The sequence below is a fragment of the Mus pahari genome, chromosome 1 (assembly GCF_900095145.1).
Source record: "Mus pahari chromosome 1, PAHARI_EIJ_v1.1, whole genome shotgun sequence".
In the NCBI taxonomy this organism is placed as follows: Eukaryota; Metazoa; Chordata; class Mammalia; order Rodentia; family Muridae; genus Mus; species Mus pahari.
In genome coordinates, this window is record NC_034590.1 from 72,895,463 (window position 1) to 72,907,094 (window position 11,632).

Consider the following 11,632-nt stretch of genomic DNA (forward strand, 5'->3'; position numbering starts at 1 on the left):
CTACAGTGTAATTACATATAATAAATAAATAAATCTTTAAAAAAATAATAATAATAATAATAAATAAATAAATAAATCTTAAAAAAAAAGAAAGATAGCTCAGTGGCTAAGAGCACATATTGCTCTTGTAGAGGACCAGCACACATATTGGGTAGTTTACAACCATGTATAACTTCAGCTCCAAGGGATCTGACACCCTCTTCTGGACCCCACTGATACAGATACATTTGTATGCATACACACATACACATGAATTAAAATCAATCCTTTTTAAAGAAAAGACAAAGTAGCATCTAAACGCACATGGCTTCTGTAAGTAATAAATGAGATAACCAAGGTAAAGACCTTAAAATGGCAGCTGTCTTAAGATTCCATCAACAGTGCTGTTTCCACAGGTAGTTCTACCCTGAGCCCATCTTTCTATCCTGCTCTCCAAGGCAGAAAAAGTTATTAGCCAGACCAAAAGGTGGAACTGCTATTCCAGACTACGCATGTACTAATGACATCTGATTTTGGAAAATATAGACATAATATTCTGAAGAATAAATCACAGCTGTGCCTTCTTCCAAAGTGCATCGCGCCTATCTTAACCAGGCTCCTCATTATTCTTTTCCAGCCTGGACTGCAGTAAGGGGTATCGGTCAGGCAGCAAGTGCAGGATGAAAGCAACGTTGGTCTACATGCAAATCACAGCTTTTTATGGTAGGTTAAATCTTTATATTTCCATTTCTATCATGACTTCCCGTAACCAACTTTAGGGTTGTTTCTTGTGCCTCACTGCACTTGTCTCACACAGGGGCACACGAACACAAACATTCCAACACTTACTTACTAGCTTTGTAATGGGCTATTTGCATATCTACCCACTGGACTGTAAATTGATAAAGATCCTGTTTTACTCACCTTTGAATTCCCAAGGCATGACATACAGTAAACTCCTGTAGTTACATATTAATGATATAGGTCACCTAGGGAAAGCTTGAGCACAAACAGAGGAGACATCGGTAGAAGGCAAACAAACTGAGATCTGTCAGGCCAGACCTTGTTCTTTCTAGAGCTTCATGATAACTTCCTGCTTCTCAAGTTACTTTCTTAAACTCATAAGGAAAAGAACACAACCAGTTCACACAGAATTTCCTCACAACAAGGATATATTCTTTCTTGGAAAATGACCTGTAGACCTAACACTGAAATATGTATTACTCTACTAATATTACTTAAATCCTTAAAACACTAAGAAGCAAAAAGTCAAAATGTAGTCGGGCATCAGTGGCACACACATATAATTCCAGCACTCACAGAGAGAAAAGGCGAGAAAAAGGCAGAGTTCAGTGACAGCATGTCTCCAAAAAGTCAGATATATGAATGGTCTGGTGCTGCCATGTATTCAAATACTAAATTCTGTACCCCAAGACCTGGCTGCCTCAAGGTGAGAAAATTCCCATGTACACCAGCCTTTGCTGTGAAAACACTGCTCCCTAACTTAAAACTATTGGTTAAATAAAACTGGGAGTAGCCGATTACTGGGGAAAACAGAAGGAGGCAGGGTTTGAGTTACCAGGCAGGGGTCATAGCTAGGGATGAAGAGGGGAAAGGGAGGGAGAGAGGAAGAGCTTAGAAGAGGAAGACGGGAAAGAGGAGGTCTCCATTAGACAGGAAGGACTAGAAACATGTACCCAAACTGCCAGAGCAGAAATAACCCGGGAAGACTCAAACAGCAAGTATTTGGGGAGCAGAGTTGAGGATGTAGCCAGTCGAGCCATTAGAAAATTAGACAGGACCGGGCAGTAGTAGCACACGCCTTTAATCCCAGCACTTGGGAGGCAGAGGCAGGTGGATTTCTGAGTTCAAGGNAAAATGAAAAAAAAAAGAAAACAGGACCAGATGGTTTTGGTGCAGAGTTCTATCAGACATTCAAAGAAGACCTAATACAAATACTCCTAAAACTAAGAAAACAACATTTTATTTTTCATTTTTAATGGGACAGATGCTACTGAAAAAAAAAAAAAAAAAAAAGAAAGAAAATTAGACAGGGGTAATTTACCCAGTAATTGCACTAAAGTTAAATAAATAAATCGTAGTCGGAGTCTCATTCATTTAAAGGCTAGACTGGGATAGAAATAAATATTCCATTAAGTTACATATGAAACATCTCATTGAAGAGCCATAACGAACCAACCATAAATTTTAATTTCAGAACTTTTTTATTATTCAAAATACCTCAATTAATAGCTGCCAACTGTAAACACAGAAACTTAAAGCTAAAAGGAGCCTTGAAAAGTTATTTCTACAACCACTTAACTTTTCCAACCAAGCAGCATTCAAACACCTTTAGTCTCTAGCAATTGGCAAGTGAGAAACTAGGCCACCTGTTACCTGTTCTCAGTTTATTCCAACCAGAAAGCGAAAGCAAAAACAAATTAAGACTCATAACATACCAAGTAACTGTTATTACTGCCTAAACCTACTCCCTGACTCAGACTCTTCACCAATCTAAACCACATCAAAGACATCGGTAGAGACTCTCCCTGACAATCACTCCTCACTCTCCTAGTCAACGCTGTTATCTCTATCCATATGCTGGCACACACAAGACCACAAAGTACCCTAAACTACCACTGACCGCTTGGCCTCAGATTGTTCCTTATCTCTTACCTTCGTACTTTCCTTCAGAGCCCAGTACTTTTCATTTCTTTCAACCTCAATGTTGCCTTCAAGGACCACTAGTAATTCAATACCTAGATTGCTAAACGCCTAGTAGATAAAGAGTTCGTACCTTTCAAGTTCACCTTGAAGGGACCGGTGAGAGAGGAGGGGGAGGGAGGATGAAAGAGAATAAGAATGAATATGAAGTAGAAAACTATTCAACAACTGGAAAACTTTCCCTGGCTCTCTTCTCGGAACCACAATACACATAGTGCCATGTCTCTTCTTATCCCATAACTACACTGTAGACTTTACAAGAGGAAGGTCTCTTGGGTTCCAAACACTTAACCCAGGACTTGTCACAGAACTGAAAATGTTGGTTCAGTGAGCAAAATGGACTGTTTCTGTTACATGATTGTTCATTCATTCATAATTATTCATTCATTCATTCGTTGACCAAAACTTTACTGAACATGCAGTATGTACAAACCTTCGAATATAAAAGTAAGATGGTTCCTGCCTATAATTAAACGCTGTAATATTAGTATATTAGCATTGTGTCCCCAACCTCCACATCAAGCTCGTAGTCTTTCCCCACAGTGAAAGCCTCGGCCTCGCCTTACAGAAAAGTCCACGCCCCTCCAATTAATGCAACTCTTAGCCCAAGAGCCTACCTTGGCCCTCCGTCTTAATAACCTCAACATCTTTAACGTCTCTCCCTGGCCTCTGCCCTGCCCTTCATCGCCACCCTTAAAGCTACTGCCAATCTACTTCACCATGAACGCCTCGGGGTCCCTGAGTCAGAAGCCCTCAGATTTCCCTCACGGAAAACCCGCCTCTCCTGTCAGCTCCCTAATTCCTCAAGATCTTCCCCGTTTCTCCTAGGACCTCCGGCTCCCACCCCTCACTTCCTCTCCCTCCACTTCCAAGCTGCCTTTCCTTTCTTGTCCCTCAATTCCTCTTACCTCATCTAGCTCCCTTTCCGCAACAGCACCTCCTCTAACCTCCACCTCCACCACTGCCGCCATCTTCACGGCCGGCCCCCACCCCGCTCCCCCGCGAGCCAGCTGCTTCCGCCGCTCCAGTGCTTGTAGCCAATCGGAGGCGCGGCCTGGGCGGAGCGGCGAGCCAGGCGGCTGCCGGGGAGGAACCCGGAGACCATCTACCTGCTCCTTCGGAATTAAGAAGGGGCGACTCGTGCTCTGCCAAGCATCCGCAGGAGAGCGTTCTCGGAAAAGGAAAAGTTCTTGTACTATTTCAGTGTAAACATGTCACCAGTCCGCACTGTGGAGAAGGAAAGGGAGAGTCCCTGTATGCGCAAATTTCGCGACGCTCCCTCGCTTAGGACACGAGCAGAGACGCGTGTACACTAAGAACTACATTTCCCATGCTGCACTGAGTCCGACCCGGAAATTTAAGTCCCACTCGCTAAGGGCGGACTCTAGAGTGTAAAATATATATATATAAATATATATATATATATATATAAATACAAGCACGCGGGGTTTTGTTGTTTTCTTTTTAGATGTAGTAACTGCCGTTATTCCTCATTGCGAGTCGTCTTTCAGAAATAGCAGCTCCCGTAGGACTCAAAACCCGTTCCTGGGCTACAGTAGAAAGGCTTGGTTGGGGTCAGAAGGCGGAGGTCACGGGACGGAATTGGCGGGAGAATAAGATCGGAGCCCCGGAGCTGAGGCTACACCGACGTAAAGTTTACGGACACCGGTGAGAAGGGGTGGGATTTGTCATCTGGAGAGGAGTAGTGAAAGGGAAGAGGGTGGAACAGAGCACCCGGTTCCAGAGTTTTAAGCCTCAGAGAGACTGAGCGTTTAAGAATCTAATGGGACCTCAGTGAGTAGCAGATAATTGCTAATCATCTGTGTGTTTCTTCCTTTTACGTTAGATATGTAAGTAAGAATGAGTCAAACAAAAACCCTGTTCTCCAGCTCACAATCTTGTCAAGAGAAAACCATATAGTTGTTACTGGGGAAGCACTTGTTAAGTAAGAATTGGCAGAATGGAGCTGTTACTTTGAACTGATTAAGACGTGCATGTGTGTGACATTTTAAAGAGAGCAAGTATTCCAAGCAGGAGCAATAACATGAGAAGATAGGAAGAAAACTTAAGCGATGATAGATTGAAAAGCCGCTGTGACTTGAAATGCATTAGGATTCATGGAGTTGCATGAGTAGGATATTGAAGAAAATGTCAGATCTGAGGCTTAATTACTAGATCAAGACAGCCCTGACATGCGCATAATGCCTGAGATACCAACATTTGGGAGACAGAGCGATCTGGAGTTAAGGGTTGGGCTAAACAGCATAGGAAGACCTTCGGGGGCCAGCAAGATGGCTCAGTGTTGGAGCTGGAGATATGGCTCAAAGATTAAGAGAGCTTTTTTAGGAGACCCAGGTTGAAGTCCCAGCACTCACGTTTGTAACTCCATTTCCAAGAGATACGACACCCTCTTCTGGCTTCCTCCAGCACTAGGCACACAGGTAGTACATATATGTGCATGCAGGCAAAATATTTTTACACATAAAATATAAATCCTCGGGGTGGGTTGGGGGGAGAAAAGATGGCTCAGTGGGAAAAGGCAGTTGCTACCGTAAGCCTCGTGGCGTGCATTCCGTCTCCAGAACTCGTATAGTAGAGGGAGAAAATCAGACTCTACAAGCTCTCTTCTGACCCCTGCACATCCACCCACACACAAATAAATGTAAAAAATAAATTTAATAAAAAAAAAAAAATATCGGCTTGCTTGGGTTACATAGCAGATACAAGATCAGCCAGGACTATGTAGCAAGATCGTGCCTTTTAAAAAAAAAAGAATCTTGAGAGACCTAAAGACATTCAGATATCGTTAACCACTTGCTACTAAAGAATTATTGAACCTGAATGATGAATACATAAGAGTTCATTTACTTTCTTGTATTTTTGCAGATATTTACGTTTGTGTGTGTGTGTGTGTGTGTGTGTGTGTGTGTGTGTGTGGTTTTTCGAGACAGAGTTTCTCCATGTAGCCCTGGCTGTCCTGGAACTCACTCTGTAGACCAGGCTGGCCTCAAACTCAGAAATCCTCCTGCTTCTGCCTCCCGAGTGCCGGGATTAAAGGCGTGCGCCATCACGCCCGGCTCAGATATTTACGTTTTTAACCTAGGCCAAGCATGGTGGTGTGTTCCTTTAATCCCTGCACTTGGCAGGTAGAACTAGGCAATTCTCAGTGAGTTTAGATACCAGCCTGGTTTACAAAGTTAGTTCCAGGACAGTCAGGGCTGCTCTACAGGGAAACCCTGCTTTGAAAAGCCAAAAACTAGTAAATAAAATTTTAGTCTGGAGAGCTGATTGAGTGAATAAAGTATGGTTTTTTTGTGTGTGCAGAGCCTGAGTTCAGATCCCCAGCACCCACACAGAAATGCCAAGAGGCTGGCCGTGGTGATGAGACCCTTTAATCCTGCATCCAGGGGGCAGAGGCCAACCTGGTCTGCATAGCAAGTTCTAGGCTAACCAAGACAGTATTTTTAAAAAAAAAAAAAAAAAAAAACAGCCAGCAGCAGGTGGTTGGTGCCTGTAACCTCAACAACACTGGGAAGTAGAGAGGTGAGGGTCCTGGGGATTTACTGGCAAGCCCTCCTAGCCAGTCTTTGAGCTAGGTTAAGTGGGACTCAAGAGCTCCTGTCTCAGAAAGCAAAGAGGAGAATGAGAGTGGGCACCTGACATCACGGGCCTTGTGAGTACATAGGAGTGCATTCCTAAAACGTTTCTGAGCTGTATATGATGGCTCACGCTTATAATCACAACACTTGGCAGAGTTGCCATGAGTTCAGGATCAGCCTGAGCCACATAGTAAATTCTAGACTTACCTGGGCTACAAAGTGAGATTGTGTCTCCAAAACAAACAAAGCAAACCCAAAAAAGTTTAGTAAAAGACCAACTAAAGCACCCAGATGAAGCAGGGCAGTGGTGGCAAACACCTTTAATCCCAGCACTTGGGAGGCAGAGGCAGGTGGATCTCTGAGTTCAAGGCCAGCCTGGTCTACAGAGTTGAGTTCCAGGACAGCCATGGCTACACAGAGAAACCCTGTCTCGACAAACAAACAAAAAATCCCAGATGAAAATTTGTGCTTATTTATTTATGGATAAGTTCTTCCTATGTTGCCCAGGCTGGCCCTATACAACTTTTTTTTTTTTAATTCTCCTGTAATAATTGTCATCCCTGAGGCTTACTACCTCCCTCTGCTAACCTAGGCCTCGTCCTGGAAGCTTCTAGCATCTGTACAACCTTATCTGGACCTAGAATATTTTCAGCCTCTGCTATGTACTCCTAAGAAGCTCATCTTTTCTTGTTCTTTCTGAACTCTGGCTGGCTGGTTAAACTCAGCTGTCCTAGCTCAAACTCCTCCCCAGGCTGACTGATTCAATTTGGCTTCTATCTACTTCTCACTGAATTGCCCTGCTTGGCTTTAAACTCACTCTAGCAATCTGTTCTAATCTTCTGGTTTGTCATTCTCTGTCCTGTTCACTCTTCAACCTGTCTCTGTAAAACTCTTCCAATAAAACTGCCTCCTCCCTCTCTCCCTGTTCCCGTTTTTGTTTTTGGTTTTTCGAGACAGGGTTTCCCTGTATAGCCCTGGCTGTCCTGGAACTCACTTTGTAGACCAGGCTGGCCTCTAACTCAGAAATCTGCCTGCCTCTGCCTGCCTCTGCCTCCCGAGTGCTGGGATTAAAGGCGTGCTTGCACTGTATCCTCTTACATAGTGACTCTTTCCTCTCTGTTCTCATGAGAGTTGGGCATATCCTATTCTGTAAAATCTTTCTCTGATTTGTCATTTTGTCAGCTTCTAAATTAGACATTACTTTCAAACATGTATACTTCCTTCTACAAACTAATTTTACCTTCATTGTTTATATTAAAGCTAACGGCTGAGCCACACACACCACAACTAGAAACTGCTTTTACTTTCCAGTAAATAACACAATCTCAGGGTTCACAATGTGATCAAATATCCTGCAACATGGCTCCAAAGTCCACCTCACCCTCTCCTGTAGCTGGGATAACAGGTGCATGATGCTCTACCTGGCTCTTGTGAGCTTTTGTTGTTTTTAATTATTTATTTATTTGACATACATTTGGTGTTATGACCTACATGTATGTCTGTGTGAGGGTGTCAGATCCTTGAACTGGAATTACAGACAGCTATGAGCTGCCATGTGGGTGCTGGGATTTGAACTTAGGTCCTCTGTAAGAGCAGCCAGTGCTCTTAACCTCTGAGCCATGTAAAGACAAAATGAGTTAGAAAAACAATCTTGATCCATCTCACAGTCCTAAGAATATTTTATTTTGAATCAGGGTCTGCTTGTATACCCCATGCTATCCTTGAATCTGCTATGTAGCATAGACTCTGTGACTTCTTGCTTTAGCCTACCAAAAGCTGGGATCATAGGCATGGGGTACCACACCCACCTTGGAGGAATGTAAGCTATTTCAGGAAGATGACTTGAACAGACAAAGCAGAGTTATATAATGTATTTAGTTGTATGATTATTGCCCGTCCCTGTTATGCCCTAAGGCCATAGAGATGGATAATTTATGGCACCATTCATCTTCTTGGGAACTCACTGAAATATAAATCCAACATTACTATAATAATTATTTGTTTGTTTTAATTTGCTGTTTTTCCCCCCGAGGCTGTCTCACAACTGGGGGAGAAGGGAATTTCTTTAGGTAATCCAGATCTACTCCCTGCAGACCCTGATAGCCCTGAGAAATGAGGCTACTACTGTAAATGAATCTGTTATCAAATAAATACTGTTATCAAAGAAACAAGGGTGAGTCCAAAGATAGTGGCTTACACCTTTAATCCAAGCATTTGGAAGGCAGAGACATGTGAATCTCTTTGAGTTTAAGGTCAACCTATTCTACAGAGTGAGTTCCAGGACAGCCTTGCCTGCACAGAGAAACCCTGTCTTGAAAAACAGAGAAAGAAAGAAAGAAACAAAAATAAATAGCTTATTTTACTTTTGTTCTTTTTCTTCTTCTGTTTTTCTTTTCTTTTTTTTTCCTTCTTTCTTTTTTTTCAGGAGTAATATAAGGATTCTTATTCTTCCAAAAGCTACCAAGAGCAAAACATCAACAGTGCCACCGTGGTTACAGAAAACATCCTGGGAGGAAGCATATCTTCCTCACACTTAAGGAAGCTGGTGGCATCCGATGGCTCCTGTGAAGATCAGCCATGTGGTGTCATTTTCCTCTCAGGTATATTAGCCACCCATCATGATTGCTTTTCTCTTGGTGATTAAAAGGAATGGATAAATATAGAAGACTTGCAGTGCTTTGTAGACAGCTGACAAAGCCCTAGGCCTATCTATACCGGAGTCCCTAGATGGCAGTTTGGTCATTATGCTAATGAAATTAATCAAGGGGACTCAAGGCCATACTTGACCTATGAGGATATAATGACCACCATCAAATATGCTCACTTTCTGAACACCTGCAGTTTCCATCTTTGCTAGATCCCAGGCTTTGGGCCCAGGGCCAGTCTCGTGGGGATTGTTAGGGGCTTCCCACCAGTCATTTGCTTCATCCATTATCCCCCTCTCTTTTCTTCCATTATGCTGATCTTTTTTGAGGGGTCCCATTGACATTTGGGTGGCTAAGTCTATTTTACAGCAGTGTCATTGCCATGGTAGAATATTTAGCATTCATCCCTAATGACAGAACTACTTACTACGTGGTGATTATGACAATCAAAAGCAAACCCCAAACGGGGCTTGAGAGATGGTGCAGTGGTTAGAGCACTTGCTGTCTTGCAGAAGACGTAGTTTCAATTCTTAGCACCTATGCAATGGCTCACAACCATACTTTACCCCAGTTCCATGTAAGTAGTGAACATACATGTATCCTGGCAAAGCAGTCATACACATACAAATAAATAAGTAACTTTTTAAAATCCCTGCACATTTCAGAGAGCTTCCTTAGATGGTGCTTAGGAATTACTATATTAACCCACAAAATTAACTAAAAAGAATTTCACCTTCCTTACCTGCAAGTCAGCTTGAACTCTCCTCATTGTCCTCCTCTTTTTCTTCTTTTTTTTTTTTTTTTTTTTTTTTTTTTTTTTTTTTTTTTTTTTTTGAGACTCACGATATATCCCAGACAGGCGCAGAACTCTCTCTATACACCAGGATGGCCCCTAACTCAAAAAGATGTACCTGCCTCTGCTCCTGAGTACTGTTTGCTTTTGTAGGTTTGTTTGTTTGTTTGAGAGAAGGTCTTACCCTGTAGCCAAGGCTGGCCTTTAACTCAACTGTGTATCCAAGGTTGGCCTCCAACTCTCAAGTCATCCTGCTTCAGCCTCCTGGGTGCTGGAATTATAGGTCTGTACTGCCATACCCACCTTCTAATGTTTTGTCATAGACTCTTCCAGAACTCTGGAGACTATTCTAGAAGCTGAAGAGAGGGTGAAAGCATATCTGTACCCTCCCTCCCCAGCCATGTTCTAGAGCTTTCCTTTTACTTTATGAGAAAAACATTCAGACACATGTGAAGTTAACAGTTAAAAGAAAGATTTTATTTCTGGAACAAATTCAGTGTAGTGTACACATCTGTAATTCTAACTCTTGGGAGGAGCTTATATTTGAAGCTAGCCTGGACTAAATAAACAAAAAACTTATTTCATAGAATTATTTTGGAGGTAAATAAATATCTGTGTAAAGGTCTTATGAATAAGGAACTATTAATACAGTATAGTGTTAAGAGCTCTATTTTTAGGAACTTGGGGTTGTGTCTTGCTCAGTAATTTAGCCTGAAGTTTTGGATCGGTTTTGAAGCTCCCCCAGCCCTGCCTGCCATGCTTCAGTTTATTTATCTAACTAGGTAGAAGTAGTGGTAACTACCCAAGAGTCCTTAAGGAGGATTAAATGTGGTAGTCTGGTAAGTGAATGAGGTGAATGCCTGAGAGTCAGGCTGCCTGAGTTCCTATGGCTGCCCCTGGTGCTTTCTGTCATGTTGAGGGGCCTCAGCAGGCCTGGAATTGTAGGCATCTCTTATTCTTCGGTGTCTCTTGCCCTTGTGAGCTCAGAAACCCTCCTATTTTTCTCTTAATTTCTCTGATGTAGGATCCCAAATATCCTGTGGAGAACTTGCTGAACCCAGACAGTCACAGGGGACCTTGGCTCAGCTGCCCTCGGGACAAGACTGGACAACTGAAAGTGGAGTTTCAGCTGGAGAGGGCAGTGCCCATAAGCTATATTGATGTTGGTGAGTGAATGTTCAGGGCCTTTGGGACCTCTGAGGAACGAGATGACCCTACCCACTCCCCCTCAGCTATCTCAGTTCACTCTGGCTGAGTAGCCTTCTGGAATAAGGCCTGCTTAGATGTGAGGGGAAAATGTGCTCTTTGCCCTTGGGGAAGGCTTGGTGTTGAAGAAATCCAGCGTCTTCATTCCTAGAGAATGCACTATGGAGCAGTTAGTAAAGTCCCCAGAAGCCACATCTAAAGCCAGGCATGGGTGTGGGAGACTGCTCAGGAGGAAAAGCACTTGCCATACAAGTATAAGGATCTGAGCTTGAGTTCCCAGAACACAACACAGACACATACACAGAGGCAAATGTGGTGTCATATTCCCTGTAATGCCAGCACTTGGGAGGGAAAGATGAACTTCTACCTGAGATCACTGATGTGCTGCGTAGTTGAATGTCAACTTGACAGAAGCTAAAATCATCTGAGTGGATCAAGCCTCATTTAAGAATGCCTCCAGTTCAAGGCCAGCTTGGTCTGCAGAGTTAGTCCCAGAACAGCCAGGACTACATAAAGAAACGCTGTCTCAAAAGCAAGCAAAAGAGCAGGGCATGGTGGTGCACTCCTTTAATCCCAGCACTCGGGAGACAGAGGCAGGCGGATTTCTGAGTTCGAGGCCAGCCTGGTCTACAGAGTGAGTTCCAGGGCAGCCAGGGCTATACAGAGAAACCCTGTCTCAAAAAGCC

General features: G+C 43.1%; 2 protein-coding genes across 4 annotated transcripts in view; one reads left to right on the top strand and one right to left on the bottom strand.

Annotated features, from left to right (window-relative positions):
• The window catches only part of Rnf121 (ring finger protein 121), a 49,436-nt gene extending 45,480 nt beyond the window's left edge, over positions 1-3,956 (bottom strand). Inside the window, exon 1 of one of the 3 annotated variants that reach the window (XM_029540984.1) lies at positions 3,813-3,956. Coding sequence is in view for 1 of the 3 variants with exons in the window: in XM_021201293.2 (XP_021056952.1) it covers positions 3,612-3,674 (63 nt within the window). In the remaining 2 variants the exon portion in view is untranslated. Of the gene's footprint in view, positions 1-3,611; positions 3,712-3,812 lie in introns of those variants that run through there. The other 2 variants (XM_029540993.1, XM_021201293.2) reach the window with 2 other exon arrangements.
• Positions 3,957-4,181: 225 nt separating this feature from the next.
• The window catches only part of LOC110319762 (short transient receptor potential channel 2), a 32,088-nt gene continuing 24,637 nt past the window's right edge, over positions 4,182-11,632 (top strand). Inside the window, exons 1-3 of the mRNA XM_029535687.1 lie at positions 4,182-4,371; positions 8,728-8,902; positions 10,765-10,906. Of these exons, the coding sequence (XP_029391547.1) occupies positions 8,858-8,902; positions 10,765-10,906 (187 nt within the window). The 5' untranslated portion in view covers positions 4,182-4,371; positions 8,728-8,857. The remainder of the gene's footprint in view (positions 4,372-8,727; positions 8,903-10,764; positions 10,907-11,632) is intronic.